The sequence below is a fragment of the Channa argus genome, chromosome 5 (genome assembly GCF_033026475.1).
Source record: "Channa argus isolate prfri chromosome 5, Channa argus male v1.0, whole genome shotgun sequence".
Lineage (NCBI taxonomy): Eukaryota > Metazoa > Chordata > Actinopteri > Anabantiformes > Channidae > Channa > Channa argus.
This window is the reverse complement of record NC_090201.1, coordinates 22,365,891-22,383,253: the sequence shown is the minus strand read 5'-3', so window position 1 is coordinate 22,383,253 and position 17,363 is coordinate 22,365,891. Positions and strand designations below refer to the sequence as shown.

The 17,363-nt window shown below is 39.9% G+C and overlaps 1 protein-coding gene across 2 annotated transcripts; it reads right to left on the bottom strand.

The window, feature by feature from the left end:
• Positions 1 to 354: 354 nt before the first annotated feature.
• Positions 355 to 17,271, bottom strand: slc2a1b (solute carrier family 2 member 1b). 2 transcript variants are annotated; one of them, XM_067504098.1, is made up of 10 exons: positions 16,835 to 17,271; positions 9,512 to 9,607; positions 5,881 to 6,041; positions 5,401 to 5,641; positions 4,789 to 4,951; positions 4,419 to 4,606; positions 4,141 to 4,245; positions 3,805 to 3,906; positions 3,508 to 3,711; positions 355 to 3,355 (listed from the first exon to the last, which is right to left on the bottom strand). In XM_067504098.1, exons 1-10 carry the CDS (start codon positions 16,847 to 16,849, stop codon positions 3,155 to 3,157), a joined length of 1,476 nt encoding a protein of 491 aa, XP_067360199.1. In that variant the 5' UTR covers positions 16,850 to 17,271; the 3' UTR covers positions 355 to 3,154. The 2 variants fall into 2 exon arrangements, with proteins under 2 accessions (XP_067360199.1, XP_067360200.1); XM_067504099.1 differs by lacking the exons at positions 9,512 to 9,607; positions 16,835 to 17,271 and adding an exon at positions 6,225 to 7,693.
• Between the last annotated feature and the right edge of the window lie 92 nt (positions 17,272 to 17,363).

Here is a 17,363-nt window from a genome sequence, read left to right as displayed (position 1 = left end):
AATTTAAATCAGTATGTGCTGAAAGGTCCAATACGAGTATAATAGTAGATATAATAGGAGTGAAGAGCACAGGAAATTGTAAGTCTACAAACTACATTTGGGAAAGAAATTGTTCTTGTGGTGTGAGGATTTGGTCCTGATTGAGGCTGCGATATTCAAGTCTGGTCCACATCGTTCCAATCAGTCATCAAACCCAATTCATATTCATAACTTGTCACAATGGTTGCCCCCTCAACAAAATCCAACAGGGTCAGTGCTGTTTACATCTGGTTTTTTGCTGCCCCCAAGTGGCCTAAAGAAGAATGAACAATTGAATTATAGCAAGAAATGTATCTAAGAAACGTCACACAAACGTAACTGTATCCGCGATTTCCTTTATTCAACTATTAAACAGTTTACACAAGAACACAGAACCATTTAAAATATCATCCAACAAAATGTGTATTTGCTCCAACACATTCCAACACCACACACACAAACGTTTCAGTGTAAAAGATTATTTTCTGTGCACTAAAATAAAAAGACTACTGAAGGCATCTTTTTACCAGAGTAGTTACATGTAAAATCTAAAAAAATCTAAAATTGTTATACATATTATCAGACTTACGCACTTGGTAAAAGTAAGTTTGAAAATTCAATCCACTACAGTACTAAATAATTGATCTTTAAGAGTTAAATATTGTGTAAATTTGTAGTTGTAGCTGTAGTGTTTCATATTTACATCAACCATAAACCAGATAATGAACCTGTGCCATTAAAAAAGGGCTTCAGGCTGCATTAATAATGAAATGTCATAGCAGATGCATGTTTCTATGTCTATGTACATTAAATTAATTATTTTGACATTTGCCATATAATTAAAAAATCCGTCTGTGTGAAGGGAGGTGTGTCTTATGGTGCCATTACATTATTTTGCTGGCGACGATTGGTAAAAGCCAAAAGGCACAGATCATAGATGTTACAGTGCAGTTGATGTGACCTATCATATGAAAAAATATATACTATAAAAATCTATTTACAATAATTGTAATTTAATTAAGGAATGAATAAAATGTTCAAATGTGTGTGTGTGTGCGTGCGCGCACTAACTGTGCTTTATACTGTACAAGCCCAATAGATATGAACAAGTGATACAATTCCACACTTTTCCATTTCAAAAACATCAAGTAATCAATCAGCAGTACTTCAGTCTCTCTCCAAAAACAAAGGAACACAAAAGGAAAACAAAAGTGAAAGTGACAGTAATGAAGAATTATCATAAAGTGCTGCTAAAAAGATGACAACACAAACAATGTATTATAAGAAAGGTTTGTGGTGAGATACAGCAGTCACACAAGGTGACTTGCACAGCAAGGTGAAGAGGTTCTAACTATTTTTATTCCAGCTATACAGTACAGAACTAAAAGAGAGAAAGAGAGTTAAACAATACTGCAGAATTCAGTTCACAATGCAGATTAAATATCCACCTCCTACGACACAATATGGACATGGAGTGTATTAAAAACTGGCAGTCTGACCCAACGTGAGCGAAAAGCACTTTTAAGGACAACAAAAACCTTCCATGGGATAACATTGATTTTGGTCCGCATCATATCATTATTCTGTCTATGCTTGTGTGCGTGTGTATGTGTGTGTGTGCTAAAAAGGAGGAAACGTTTCTCCACCTGTTTATGTGCGAGGATCATTGGCTATCAATTCTCCAGACTCTGGATGCTGCACAGGTGATAGTCACTCAAGAGATACTAAATGTGAAACTAGTCAACTCAGACAAGCTTTCACTGAATCATGTGGAATAAATGTGCAAAACTGCTCCAAAGTGATAAAGCTAAAAGACGTAAGGCAGCTTGATTGTTTTAGACAGGCACTTCAAACTCACAAATGTACTTGGTTTGTGAGATAGATTTTTGGTTTTGTGGCAGCTGAATGTAACTGCATTTCATGTCTTGGATTATCTTTTTCATTCAGGGTCGCTGCCAAGGTCAGCGCTTGGCATACACTCCACAAATGGTCTGCTAATACAACGTTCAAAGTGCTTTACAATCTTGCTTCTCATTCACCCATTCACACACCAGTGGTGGTGGCTTCCATGCAAGGTGCTCACATGATGCACTACGTACACTTGTAACACATGTAGGGGGGCCAGGACTTGAACCACTGACTACATGAGCGACATCTGATGCGCAGGCCTGAACTGGTTTCATTAGTTGCACAGCTATAGAGGAATATTGTGAAAATACATGAATGATGAATACATTTATTGATTTTATTTTGACACAATTCTGTCTTTATGAAAAACATTTTTGTAAAAAGTATTTTTATAACAATAAAAGACTGATCATTGTCCAGGAGAAGTATAAAATATGGGGAGTGTTAATCGTAATTATTTCCGGGAGAAAATTCTAATTGTGACAGAAATCTCGATATAGCAGTTCTGGAAGGGATGGGATCCCTCTGGTGGAGAGAGACAGAGTTAAGCGCAGCATGTCCAGTGCTAGAAAACTGGTTCTTGTTGCTACTTTTCTTTTCTTTTCTTTAACAAACCCTAACCGGTGAAGGCAGATGGCTGCCCACCCTGAGCCTGGTTCTGCTTGCTAAAGGGAGATTTGTTGGGTTTTCTACACATATCTGTATAGTCTTGAGTGTATTCTGTAAAGTGCCTTGAGATGACTTTGTTGTGAATTGGTGTTATATAAATAAAGCTGAATCTACAGTAACGCAGTTTTACAGTATGATAAAAAAAAACAAATATTTCTGCACAGTGATCTCTACAACTACAGCACAGTTTGCCAGATAATATTCAATTCTTTGTATTGTAACAGGCTACAAACATAAGCACATATATGGAATATGTTTAGTGACTTTTTACAAAAAGGGGTCTTTGACTGACAGATTTTCCTTCTTTGTTTAAAAGATAACAGTTAAAATATCAAAATCTTCCATCTCCACATCTGCGAATACTGGCTCATCACAGTTTTGTTTGTGTGAAGAGGCCACGCTGGAAAACACAGGGCTGTTCGGTCATTCTCTCAGTATTGATGTCAGAAATGTGGTGACAGTGTAAAAATCCTACCAATGCTTCTGTCTACTTCTAGTTTAGTAGACTCTTCTCAGTCCGAGAATGAGCTTTGTTAGAACGTTGAAAACAGTCTCACATTCAGAGCTGACTATCAGCGCCCAGGCTGTTGAGCTCCTCCGGCAAGTGCTTTTCTCCACCCGCAACAGCCGGGTGGCGAAAGCCGGATGCGATCTCGTCAAACGTTCGGCCCCTGGTCTCTGGTACTTTGAAGTAGGTGAAGATGAAGAACATGAGCAGAAGCACAGTGAAGATGATAAAGACGTAGGGGCCACACAACTCCTGTGAAGCAGAGACACAAGACGAGAAACATTTATTCAGACCTAACTGGGTTTATTTTATCTTATTATTTAACTGAACCTTAACTAAAAGAAACTAAACATAAGAAACTCACACCAGCAGAAAACAGATTTATTTATTTGACAAAAACTCACCTCTACATACTGGAAGCCCATTCCCACTATGAAGTTGGCGGTCCAGTTGGACAAACCAGCTACTGCGATGGCTGAAGGCCTGGGTCCCTGGGAGAACAGCTCTGCTACGATGAACCAGGGAATTGGCCCCGGGCCAATCTCAAAGAATGCCACGAAGGCAAAAATGGCCACGATGCTCAAGTATGACATCCACTTCTGTGACTCCTACAAGAAAGGTCCAGCATTTGTAGTGTAATCACTGCATATCTAAGTTGTCTAAGGGATTCTGAAGCTTGTGTTTGTTGAAGATGAACCTACCAGCAGAGCCAAGGCAATGGTCATCACAACGGCAGATCCCGCCATGCCCAGCAGCCCCAGCATGTGCAAAGACCTGCGTCCTGCACGTTCGACGACAAACAGCTACACAAGACAAGGAAATAGGTCAGCTTAGAATATTAAACTAACCTTAAAGTAACTTCAATAAATAACTAATCTAAAATTTTCATCAATCTATTGAAAGAGGTTCACGGATTGTTTGACTGCACAGAGTCTAAAATGTGCACCGTTAGAACACAAGAGCAGCTGCGTTTTGCTGCCTCACAAATGTCCAAAAAACAAGAATAAACAATTCATAAAACCTTGTATTTTACTCACCGACACCACAGTGAAAGCTGTGTTCACAACTCCTGCTCCTATGGTGGCATAGACAGGCTGCGCAACTCCGGCTTTTTCAAAGATTCGTGTGGAATAGTAAAAAACCTAAAAAATACAAACATCAGATGGTTTGTTCTTTTGATACAACTGACAATGTAGGTGTGTTGAGTTTTAATGTCAAATTAAGTAAAAGTACAACAAGCCCTTGAGTGAAAATGGTGTTTGTCTCTGTTTGCTATGTCTTTTCAGTGCTATAATGTCTGGCTCTGGAAACTCACAGCGTTGATGCCCGACAGCTGCTGGGAGAGCTGCAGAGTGACAGCAATGAGGAGGGGCTGGCGGTAGAGAGGTGAGCGAAAAAGCTCTGCGATAGTCACTTTCTTCTCCCTCTTCATCTGCCGGCTCTCCTCCTTCATCTCCTGCATATCAGCACCCACGTCTAATGTTCCACGGAGCTTCTTCAGCACTGAAACAGATGGAGAAACAGGTCAACTGTGGACGTTTTGTTTTCCTTTGATTTTGTGTAACATCTTACTTCACAAGAAAATACCTGATTTACCCGATTTAATATTTAAAAATCATGCCAGAATACAGAAGTTTTAACTGACGATATCCACTCTGAGGTGTAAACTCTTGTGCAAGACTCACCACTTTTGGCCTTATCCTCTTTGTTCCTGTTGATGAGCAGGTAGCGGGGGCTCTCGGGGCAGAGAGGCAGCAGAATGCACTGTATCACAGCAGGGATGAAGGTGAAGCCCAGCAGGAGTGGCCACAGGTCGTCATTGCCCATGATTGACTCTATTCCAAACACCTACAATCACACATGAACTGTTTAGCTTCTCATTTTTAACAATAGCACAATGTTCACTTCCTTAAAAAGAAGTCATTTGAGCCACTGGGTTGTGGACTTTCAGTGTTAAATAAATAAATAAATAAAATAAAAGGTATTTCTGCAGTTTGTTGCTTTGGAAAGGATCTAGTCAGTTTTAGTCTGTGTTTAGATTGGAATATATTTATAATACATATATTTTATAATGTTATATGAATATGTATAAAAGATAAGATACAAAAAATGTCCAGTCCCATCTGTATAAAAAAGATTTAGGGAGTGTGGAGCGTATTAGTGGTAACGCAAGAGAAACCTTTTCTCATGATCAATGATCACATTAATATTGGTTTAAGACAGACTTGAAAGCTGCTAAATCTCTTTTATTAACTTTACAAATCCTAACTCCAATTTAACTTAATAAACCCACCAACCTGTGCAACGAGGATGCCTATAACGATCCCCAGCTGGTGCAGGGTGCCTAGGGCTCCTCGAAGAGAGGTGGGAGAAACTTCACCAATGTACATGGGCACAAATCCTGTGGAGAGGCCAGAGTAGAGCCCAACTACGAAACGACCGAGGATGAGCATTTCCCAGGAGCTCGCTATTTTGGAAAAGCCCATTAGAGCAGCAGCGATGAAGGCCAGGACGTTAGCCAAGAGCATGGAGTTTCTCCTGTAGACAAAGAAACAGTAACTAAACTCGGACGGGCTGTGGGCAAACATTTAATTCATATCTTTGTATGCAGAAATTCTCTTTGTGCTTTTTACACCACTCATTGCTCATTTGTCTGTAACACGTCTTCACTTTTGTATTTGTGTTGTGATGATCCTGCGTATTTCTGTTCGTAGAATAGGAAACCCCAAGACTCAGGTGCCCTTTTACTATCAGTGAGGCATCGGTTTACACTTTACCTTCCAAATCTGTTTACAAAGAGTCCGACGGAGAAAGAGCCAAAGATGCCACCGACGGAGAAGATGGCGACAGAGGTGGACCAGATAGCTGTGAGGGTTATTTTGGAGATGGTCTCATTGTAACGTTCCACATACGTTGCATTGATGAATTTCTCAATGGTCTGAAAAGAGAAAAAAAATAGACATTTTAACCACTGTCATAATACACTGACAGTACAGCGTGTGGAGATTAGAAGCTTTGAGTCATCATTTTATAAGTAGCATTACGTCACACTGTTATTGGCATCATTAAATACGTTCTTAAGACCATGTGCTTTATGTTTTCCTCTTGCTCAGGGCCGTACTTCGTGTTAGATGAGCTGCTGCTGCGTGGCCACCTGATGGCAGCACTGCATGATGGTTACCATTTCCTGGCAACCAGGAAAAGTTTGTTAAGGCTCAGGTTTCTTTTTTCCGTGCTCCAGCTCCGTTTTCATTGCAGGCAGCTATGTTGACAAAAAAGTGGTGACAGGAGTTTAGTCACACAGCCTGCGTGTTTGTGAATGTGTGTCTCACAGTGACACCTATCACATGATTCAGAAACGTCACCATCCAGTCTGCAACCTCAAGTGACTCTCCCAGTATGTCTCTGACCCCTCTATTACCATTACGGTAGTAACTTAGCCTTCCTTCGTTCATCTGTGGTTGTGTAACATCAACCATATTTGTTCAGAAGCACGTGGGAGCTGACCAAGTGTCAGAGCTCAAATACTCCTCGTGTACTGGTGACCCAGTTAAGAATAGTAAGGCCATCACTTGTCAAGGGTTTTCCTGCAGAGCATCGCATTTAGGGTGACACTGTGATGCCCGGGACACATCTACTATCAACTTACACTCACAAGACCTCACTTAGTATCATATATTTTGTCATCATATACTTGACCTTCTCGCCATCACACCTGCCCTTTACAAACTGCTTTAATTAGAGTAAACTAAAAAAGGGGGTTGCAGGGGACATGGAATATTTTGTGTCTATAGATCTCTCTCTCTTAAAAGTTCCCATGTCTTATGGTTTGACAAAACTGAGTAGATGTAATGTGGATTATACATTTGTTATTATTGTCATTATTACTGTACATTTTTTCCATGCAGGGTTTTTTTATTTAATGCCATAATATGAATATTACGAGATGCTGGTTCCATCATTCTCCATTCTTTCAACACTTTGTAATTAAAAGTTGCCTGCAGAAAGAATAAAACAGATTAAAATATGTCATTTCATTAAAAGAAAGTTAATCTCGTCATTGTTGACTCGAAATGTATAATGGGAGGGTGAATACTTGTTCAGACATCACTGCCCACATCATAAACACAATGATTGAAGTAAAACAAAACAGCAGTTCGGTCAATTACCAGGCTACAAGGACCTGAATGGCCGGTCTTGACAAGTTACATAATTATTTTGTGTTTTCTCCTCGGTCTGATCTGAATAGACTGTGTTGCTGTCCAACCCACCGGCTGGCTCTAAACACACAATGAAACAAGCCCCTATTCATGCTGTCAGGCTGTCAGCATACGTTGTTGGAGCTGGCTGGTGGAAAGGTTGTCAAGGTGAGCACGCACAGGGTAGAACAAAACCATTCCAACAGGTGGAACAAACACTTAAAAAACATATACGACCTTGTAAAAAATCTATGGATAATCTAACGCACAGGAAGGAATGTAAAGTATATTTTATATGCATTTAAAACCAAGCTAGTAGTTACTATGGATGGCTATAATCTCAGGGAATGAAAACCTTTTACAACAGAAAAACAAATTATCAGAAACCTGACCTTTACCACCAAAGATGTTCCCAAAACTAATATTAAACTCATAGAAGCAAAACACAGATGCCCCCCACCTATAGTACATGACTTTCCAAATAAGGATACGTTGTTAAGTGTCAAACAAGAGGAAAGGAAGCAGGAGAGCACAAACAAATGAGAAAAAGGCCCTTGGAAGAGCATATCTAATCAGGGACCCTGTAACACAGTGAAGGGTCTGCGTCACAGCAGCAGCATCATCACCACAGCCTTTATCGCACACTGGGGCACAGAGGGGAGGGGTGCTGGCAAGAATCTCAATTGTTGATGCTGTGTAAAAGTTGCATTTGTAAAATTATAGCCTCTTAAGTGGTCATTAATGGAGTATGGGATTAAGGGGCCACTGGTGTTGAGAAACTGTCTGCATGTGTGTGTTTGTGAGCGTGTCAGTGAGACCTAGGATGGGAAGGGGATAAGCAGCCATGAGGGCAGGTTAACACTAGCCCAGTGTGTAACAGACCACATATCAGCACTGCCTCCCTCTCAATCTGCAGCCCCTCACTCTGGCACTCATACAGCTCCTAAAGTCGGCCCCAGGAAGCTCAAGACATGCTGTTTTCATAGAGGGGGAAAATATTTGCTACATTACCAAGAGAAAGGGTATCGGGGCAAAAGTCAAGATACATATTAAAAAATATGATTTTGACATTACTTAATAAATTATTGGCAGACTTACTTAAGAAAGATTGTGGGTTTTTTTATATGAGGATTGGCCGCTTAATGTCACTATAAATGTTTTTGTCAAATACTATTAGAGATTTGTTAGATATATTCATTAATCTAGAAAATAACTGACATAATGAATCCACACTGTTTCTGTATCCATGACCAGTTTACACACATTACAAACTCTTTTCTAACACAGAGTTTCTTTATTGTTTTTGCACAATTACTGGCGGACACTGCTTGCACAAATGTCCCAGGACTAAAATTGCCCCTGTTGCCTGTGCTTCCCACTGCAGTTGCCCTAAGGACTGAAGAAGAAATGAAAATGTGCTCATATTAATTCTTTACCCAGAGTTTATCTTCTGTCTGTGTCATCCTATCTCAATTTTTTTCCACATCAGATTTCAGTTTAGATTTATGAGACAGTATGATGTAGAGCTCTGTAATAGTCTGCCCCCACCGACTGTGTAGTGTGTGTCACAGGTAAAAAAAGAGCAAGTGGAGCTCTGGCCTGTCTGGTGGCACACCTGTGACCTATGGACGGACGAGTATGTACCCTTCAGGCGTGTTCCGACCAACGCAAACTGGGCAGACAAACGTTATTTGTCATCAGTGCAATAAAATCAATCCCCAGGAAATTAAAGTCTTCAGTGTGCCTGTCTGATAATAAAACCAACTGTAGATTTACTTCTCAGGGGGCATGAAAACATATTTGTATTATCTTATTTTGTTATGGGGATAGGTGACTGTCTAGCTCCTATGTTTAATTTCCTCTGCTTTTCCTTGTCTAGCTCTTCCAGCCTATTTGCTCCTATTTGCTGCCCAGCAGAGGTCCATGTTTGGACATGGACACACTCTTTTTTCACAGGAATTGCTCAGAGTCTGGTAATACAGATGTCCTTGGAATTCATAGGCCAAAGTCCTGCTATTATTATCTCACCCCTTAACCCCCCTCCAACCAATCACCCACTTCTGTTCAACAAGTCAGTCAACAACCAGCACTGGAACCTTAACACAAGAAATCTATCACTTGATTTTACAGCAGATCATATATATATCATGGTGGATTCAAACAAACCTTAAGTCTCTCTTGGAGAACAAGGTGCAGATGTGGTACTTACTTTTTGGGGAGCATTGATGACACCAGTGTTGTAGCCAAACTGCAGGGAGCCAATCACAGCTGCTCCAACACACATCAATAATGGGAAAGTTATTCGCTGCAAAAGAGTAGAGGAAGATTTGTCAGTGAAAAAAACCAGTTTGACCTGTTATACAACATTTTTACACAAGTGACAACGTGGACAACTAATATGTCCAGGACTTGATGATGAGATATGTTAATAACTGTATCAATTCTACAGGTGGACAATAAGTTAGTGTTATTGCCTAACTGCAAACCTACTTTGTTTACAGATAAAAAAAAAAGACTTTATTGTCAGTTCGGAGACAATGCCTCCATTATCTTACTTTATCACAGTCTGTGATGTGGTGCTTCAGCTGATGCGGAAATATCTGACTGAACAAAATGTTCAGGTTGAATTGGCTCTAATTTCATCCTCACAGGTGTTCTTAACCCACATAATGTGCACCGTTAAAATAACTGGAAATGTTTGGTGATGTTATGCAGGATGGTGAAAGTAGATCGCCCTTCAAAGAAGCCTTGCGACAGGTAATATGAACAGAGATCACATGGAAACATATATCTTCAAGCACTACATTCAACAGGAAGCACTCAGACCCCAGTTCCAAGAAGCTTGAACTTTTGTCTTTTTAAAATCAATCATGAGAGTGAGTTTCAGGTTTTACTCAGACGAGAGATGAAAACAACAACTTAGAACTGCTCCTTGAAACAGGTCCAGGTCAGCCCCAGCCTACTGATCTATTGTCTGTTTTTGTACCTGTTATTACAAAATTCTTTTTAGGCTTGAGCTCGGTAGATCCCGGCAGATTATGGGAGATGGTTCTCATACCAAAAAGTTAATAAACCGGATTAGTATATGTATTTCCTCCTTACGGACAGACAAACAGCCTCAAGCTCCAATTAGCCTTTTTGATGTTGTCCATCTAATATTATATTATCTAATATTAATATTATTTTGCTGCACTGTGAAACACTTATCAGGAAGGCAAGAATTTAACTTTCCACTTTCCACTAAATCAGATCAGCTGCTCACTATTTCCACCTTTCATGTCTCACGACACCAATCCTTTGCCACAGTGATTCACACCAGATAGGTTCTTAATGTTATGGCAACAAAGGAGCTGACCTTCACCAAGGAAGATGTCACCTCAAAGTCTCTTTCCTTTATCATATGCAGACAAAATGAGCAGTAACTCACTGTAACTCCTACTAGGACCCAATGTGAAATTGAACCTTTAGGAATGGGATATAACCCAATAATAATTTCAGAAACTGGCATTTAAGAGGAACCTACCTATTAAAACCCACCATCAACTAACAGATTTTAGGCCACTTGAAGACCCATAAAACACTGGCATATATTATTGTCACTATCACTTAGGTTTGAAGTTGCATTTCTAGTCTATGAAGACAAATTCTTTAAGCTTTGCATGGATTTTTGTGTCATGATTTCTGTCTTAAGACGTCAATAAAACTGAACTTCATCTTGAAATCCTAAGGCTGATTTTCTGGAATTCTAATTTTACTTCCCAAATAATAGTTGCAACAAAGGCACCAATCCCACCCATCAAATTAAATCACAATCCTTGTAAACTATTTGAAAGGATTGTGCGGGCTCTTCTGCAATATCGCAAACACAGTCCAGGCTTCTTTTAATATGACACAAGTCGCTTTTTTGTGTGGGCCTGATGAGGAAGTTGGAAAGCAGAAAGAAAGAAAAGAAAGGTTTGTGTGTTTTTTTGGAGTCGCTCCAGCTTGTTCACTATTAAAAAAAATAGGGCCTGGCTAAAAAGACTTTAAGACCCACCTATAACTCCAATAGGCCTATAAGATCTCTCGTTATGAGGGTCATCAAGTCCGCGACGGGACTAGTATGTAAACTCTGTCACACACAGACACGCACACACACCCACAAAATGGGGGCTGGACTCTTAAAGGAGCCACACTGCCTTTGAGCAGACCAACGAGAACTATTATCATTCTGCTGATTAGAAATAAAGATTTACTGAAGTACCAGCTGCTTTTTAATATAATCAAGAGAATTCCTCTGTGTTCTGTCTGGGAAAAGTCATCTCTACAGTCTGTGTAAGTCCTGTCGTCCCCTCTAGGAAATAACTGGAATTTTTCTGGAACTTCGTTAAATGTGGGTGTAGGAATCCAGCTGCAAACAATTGTGTAAAATGCCAACAATAATGCCCGTTGAAGTGAAATCAAACCCTTCTCAAAGACATCTTTACCTTTACCTGGCATCAAATTTCAGTGTTTCATTTTTTACATTTATTAAATATATAAAGCTTTCATCTAAAACATGTCCAAATGATTTACTGTTAAGAAATGGGTGTTGTTTCACTACTGGTTGAGTTTACATTGAATGAACTTAGAATGACACCTAGGCCAAATTTCCCTTGCTCCTCTTTTAAATGCCAAAATGAACTGGTAGTTGAGATTAAAATGGTTTTAGGAACTAAAACCTAAGAAAAATAACAATGAACAATTTAAGGGTCATGCAGTAGCCTTGAAGGCACTATTGGTGCTCATCTCGGGTCTTGTTTCTCCTGTTGCACATTTCACTAAGATGCAGCTTTCTGTTGTATTTAGATTTTTAAATGAAGTTGTCTGTATTTGATTACTTGATTAGGAAGCACTAGTTTGAAGTTATTGCTGCAAAAGAAGGTTTGACCTGCAATTAAACTTAAGGGTTCACTTAATTATTCCACTAGCACTGTAAACTGGGTGTGCCCTATAGAGACATGAAAGATTGTTATTGCTTTTAAGTTCCTCCTGGTGCTTAATCACACAGTGTTTTTGTATTTTACGATATGTTAGAGTATTTTACCTTCAAAATCAGAATTAAAAAATGAAGAACTGGATCTGGCAGCAGGCTCAGTCGACAATCCCAGCTGCCAAAATTCACCAGCGTTTGGTGCTACATTCCTACCCAACTTTATTTCTTCCAGCACAGAATCAAAATGCATTTGGAAAAAACTTCTGCAACAGCACTTGGTATAAGGAGATCAAGGAAAACATGTTGTGAATAGATCTGGACCTGTAGTTTATGTAAATTCCTCCTAAAGTCGGTAGACAACCAATGCAAATGGGCCTTCTTTGCATGTTAGTAGGTGATGTGGCAACAAGGACATTGCTGTATAGTCATGGCTGCAGTACCAAAGTAATAATGTTGATAGCAGATTTGGTTGCTTGGCAAAGTAAATAATGTTTACTCTTTATTAAGTAAATATGAAATAAATGCCGGCAGCACCCACCAGCACAAACTCTACCATTTAGTCCTTTTTCTCAGTCACGTAGACAAACCACAGGAACTTTTACTTTCTTAATGGCAGTGAACCATACGGAAATGACGCAGAAGAGCAGTTATCTCCAAATTAGGATATGTGCAACCACAACACCTAATATAAATTGCCGTTGCAATATTTATGCCTAGCCCAAGCCTCATCCAGCATCTAAAACCACTTTAAACACACGCTCTGGTATCCTCTCCTTCTGCCTGTAAACAGGTTCTTAGCTTTTTAAATGCAATCCTTTCTTCAGTAATGCTTGAACACACAGGCGAACCACACAAGGAAAGAGTGTCTAATACTCTGACAAGCAAAGTCAGGTGACAGAGGAGTGCCTTACTGTAAATCCTTTGAAACACGAGGACGCAAACGTGTTCTTTTAAGAAAAAGGGAAGGTTTGATCCACGACAAAAAAAAAATGCCGACAGGAAACTCAAACTGCACCATACTTCAACGCCGACTTAAGCATATTATAAAATGTTATGCCATTAGCAGTTCTCTAAAATGTGGGGCATTGTAAATCCTGAAACCAAAAAGGCAACAACAGCATAGTGTTTGTTCTGTGCTCGAACACTTAAACTGTGTCACCTCCGTCCCAAATGAGGAGTAGGTCCTCAGTGAAGTGACATTTTGTATAAATGGAGGTGAACAGAGGTGATTATAACAAAGGAAACTTAACCACTTGGGTTCGTTTCTGCTTGAGCAATGGAATCAGACATACAGTGTGTGTGTGCGTCTAACTCATCTCAGACAGATACAAAGGGTTTCCTCTAAATTAGGTCACATTGAAGAGCAGAAGCAGGCAAATTGGCCCCCTCCTTGCCATACTATGCCACATTCATTGCCTACGCTGCTACCATCACGTCCCACTGCACGTCACCTCCTGAGTGTCAGATTACACAGCTGTGGGCAATCAAATGCCCGCCCTTACCGCCACGCCTTCTGCCTCAGCTCCAAAGCCTCACCATCTTTACCGCTACTGTGAAGGCATTTACCAAATAACTTTAATATAATGTTTCCCTTCCTCGTGCACCAGAGGTAAGTGTAATTCATAACAAGTACAAAAAATTTGTAGCCCGGTATTATCACAGATTTCACCAAATTTTCAAATAAAATACAGACAACTTGAACTATTGACATGTTTCAACTAAAATCTTTTACTGTTACTTGCCAGCAATGTATATTTTCCCATGTAGCAAATCTAAAACATTGTACATCTTAGCAGCCTCAATAATCTAGCAATAGTACTTTGATACTGTAGAACTATTTACTTCAGGAAACATTTTGCAGGCAGAACAACAGAAAGTCAGAAAGTTCACACTCTCTAAATAAAAACAAATAAAAGCTAAACATAAAATTTAAGACCAGTTGATCTCAGATGAGGCCCAAAGGGAAGGCAAGGCCCTGCATGAGCCATCTCCTCCATGTAATAAGAAGTGGAGTAACTTGCTTGTTCATCTCAATTAAAACCCTCCTAGATCTTTTAATCCCAACTTTCTCAGCAAAGCCTCGTTATGCCTCATTAAAAACGTGGCTGACAGTTACACTAGCATACAGGAGGGAGGTGGCCATACAGATGAAAGCAAATCTACCGGACTGTCTTAAAGAACGGAGGAGTTGGCAGACGGCCGGCAGGCAGAGGATGGAGAGGAATAAATCCTGTGCAATTAAATCTGTACAAGTTGGGACTGACTGTTAGCTCTGGGTCTGTCAGGAATCTAAACAGAGAAGGTCAGCTGTGAGCTTGACCTGTATTACCATTTTTATTCTTTGCTGAGGAGATTTAGAGGGCAGAGGTGAGTTTGCAGTCCCGAAGTAAGTTTACTGTTGTTGAGAATTAAGCTCTACGTAATCATTATTCGTGTCATATACTGATAGAGAATCTGTCAAGAGACATATACATAACATTAAGAAGAAATACAATTTGATCAAGGAAATTTGTACTTCTCACAAACGAACAGTCTGGAAACCTTGACTGCACCTACTGTGTGAGATGAACATGACCACACCCTAATAAAACAATGGTTCCCAGTAAAGGGTTAAATGTAGCCAATGCAAATTAAACAGCATTATGACTTCCCTGAATTGATGTTACTTCACTGGTAATCTATTTACTTCCTACACTATGGCAGCTTGTTCTGCAAAGCTAAGTCACTCCCTGGATGTACTTGATTTCTTTTGTACCTACCTGGGCATAAGACTACACCACCAAGAATTAAATTCTGATCACGAGAGGTTAACTAGTATGTGCTAAGCTACGGTTTACCAATAGACATGTTCATTCAAACAGCTCTGCCACTCTGCAGGGGTGGGGTGGGGGTGGGTCGCTGGCTGAGTGTGTGAGGGTGGAGGGTGGGGGTGGGTGAAGGGTGGGGGTGGGGGTGGGGGTCTGATAGCCAGTTCCATTTTAAATCCAGTTTTTGCTAAGCCGCACAACCAAACGAATCCCTTAATGAATATTTCATTCACATTTACTGTCAAGCTTAGTCTCTTTCTGACGCTACAGCAAAGAAAATATAATATAGCTATAGGCAGCAAAGGGAAAAATTACCAGTCGTTTCCTTTTTTTCCCTAACATCCAGCACTTTAAATTTAAGATAAATGGACAGGGGTAAGTGCTCGACCTCAGCAAAACAACAAGTTTCAGGAGGCAGCAAGTGCACTGTTAATACAAAACATCAGCGACAGATTTATTTAATATCCACAGAACGGTGAAATCAAGTATATAATGGTTTAGTGTGTTGTGTTTACTTGGCTTCTGCAGATGCAGCACAGCCCCCCAGATGAGGAGTCTTGAAAGCATTTGCCAATTGCGGGTGATTACATCGTTTTGACTACAATGACTTCAAATATACCTTCTCAAGTGGGTTTGAAACTGAGCATTCAGTCCCATTCAGTTTCTCAAGATATCAATTAGTCCGATAAAATGTCCGAAAGTTTTAAACAACCTGTCACATGTTCTCAGATCTTGGAACAATGTTGTCAATTATCTTGCTTTAGATGTCCAACAGTCCAAACTTCAACGCAGGAGTTGCAATTGATAGATTATCTAGTACACTGACAACATTTTTGAAGCCCCTTTATCAAGCAGAAACGCTGGATCCAAATTCTTCAATATGAGACCGGAAATGACCCCCCTACCTACAGCCTACAGCCAGAGAGGGTTTAGCAGTTTTCGGATTAATTGTGAGCCTTTTTCAAATGTTTTACTCAATGGGGTGCATCCATTGGCAAATGTACTTTTTCCATTAAGTTTTACATTTCTTGTTCTTACATTAGTATAAACACTAACATGAGCAAAAAGTTACTCATTAACTCATTAATTATTTGTATGTTTCATTACACATAAAGTGTATCTTAACTGTGACTTTTTAAGTTTATGATTGAACAAAAATGCACTATTAAGTCGATCAGAGTAGAATACATGTCTTTGCTTCCTGATAATAGGCTGGTTATTATTGGGATTTACAAGAGCCTGTTTCTTAAGCTAAGTTATATGTGTGACAAAAATATGCAAAGGCTTCCATTTTACCATAAAGGGGAATACTTCGAATTTTGTTGGAGGTCTATATTACCTGGAGGTTATCCCAAAGACTCTAATCTTATAGTTGCATAATATTGCATGATTATGCCAAAATATTAGGCAACATGCAACATAAGCATGACATAGCATAACAAACTGTGAACACGTGACCATAGAACTAAAGATACAGTAGAGCTTACATTCAGATATTAATTTTAATATTTACTTTAGAGGGAATTAAAGTGCCATATTTTAGTCTAAAATAGACTTGCGAGCACCGAGACGGTGTTTTATACTACGCAGGCGTATTAATAGCCGAATGCTGCCTCATTGATGGGGACGGGTCCCAGCACATGCTGAAGTGACCTCGGTGAGTCGGATTTTTTGGGACCTACTGACGGTAACCCAGCACCGGACCAGCGGGTTTCAAAGCCCGGGTTTTAAAGCCCGCTTTAGCGAAATGACTCACATAATAGCTAGTTACCTTTTCTGACTCCATGTTGGCAGCGCTGTGGAGGCGATGTGCTTGCTGCTTTTTTCTTTCTTTGTCTTCTTTTCTTTTCTTCTATCAAGTTGATGATTCTCGGGGGTCTCTGTTTCCTCTAGCAGTCGGTCTTCCTCAAAGTCTCTGCTTTGCGAAAATTTCGTTGAAGTTCAGTTTTATTTCTTTTTTTTTTTTTTTTTTTTTTTGTAGATAAAGTCTTTTTGGAGGTGGTTTTCCCAACAAAAATAAAACCCCGGTGGGTTCAGCCGGTGGCCGCCTCACTGCTAGTTCGCCGTCGTGTTAGTTCGCAGCTTCCAGGATGTGTGGATTCTTCCAGGATAAAGTTTGAGGTTGAGGTCGCGTTTCTGAAGGAAAGGTAACGCCTGCTCGCTTTTTATTTGGAAGCGCGTCTTTAGGTCACACGCGCTTTGCGATGGGTATTAGATGGAAGCTGACGCAATTGGGAGTGTACCACTTCACAAATGGGGGCCTGTCCTCTCAGCAGCCAATGTGCTGCTACACCACATGT

Coding starts and splice junctions, on each gene's coding strand:
- slc2a1b (XM_067504098.1), bottom strand. Junction 5,642..5,880: donor TTTGTAAACAGATTTGGAAG/GTAAAGTGTAAA, acceptor CTTTGTCTACAG/GAGAAACTCCATGCTCTTGG. Junction 4,246..4,418: donor AGCTGTCGGGCATCAACGCT/GTGAGTTTCCAG, acceptor TGTATTTTTTAG/GTTTTTTACTATTCCACACG.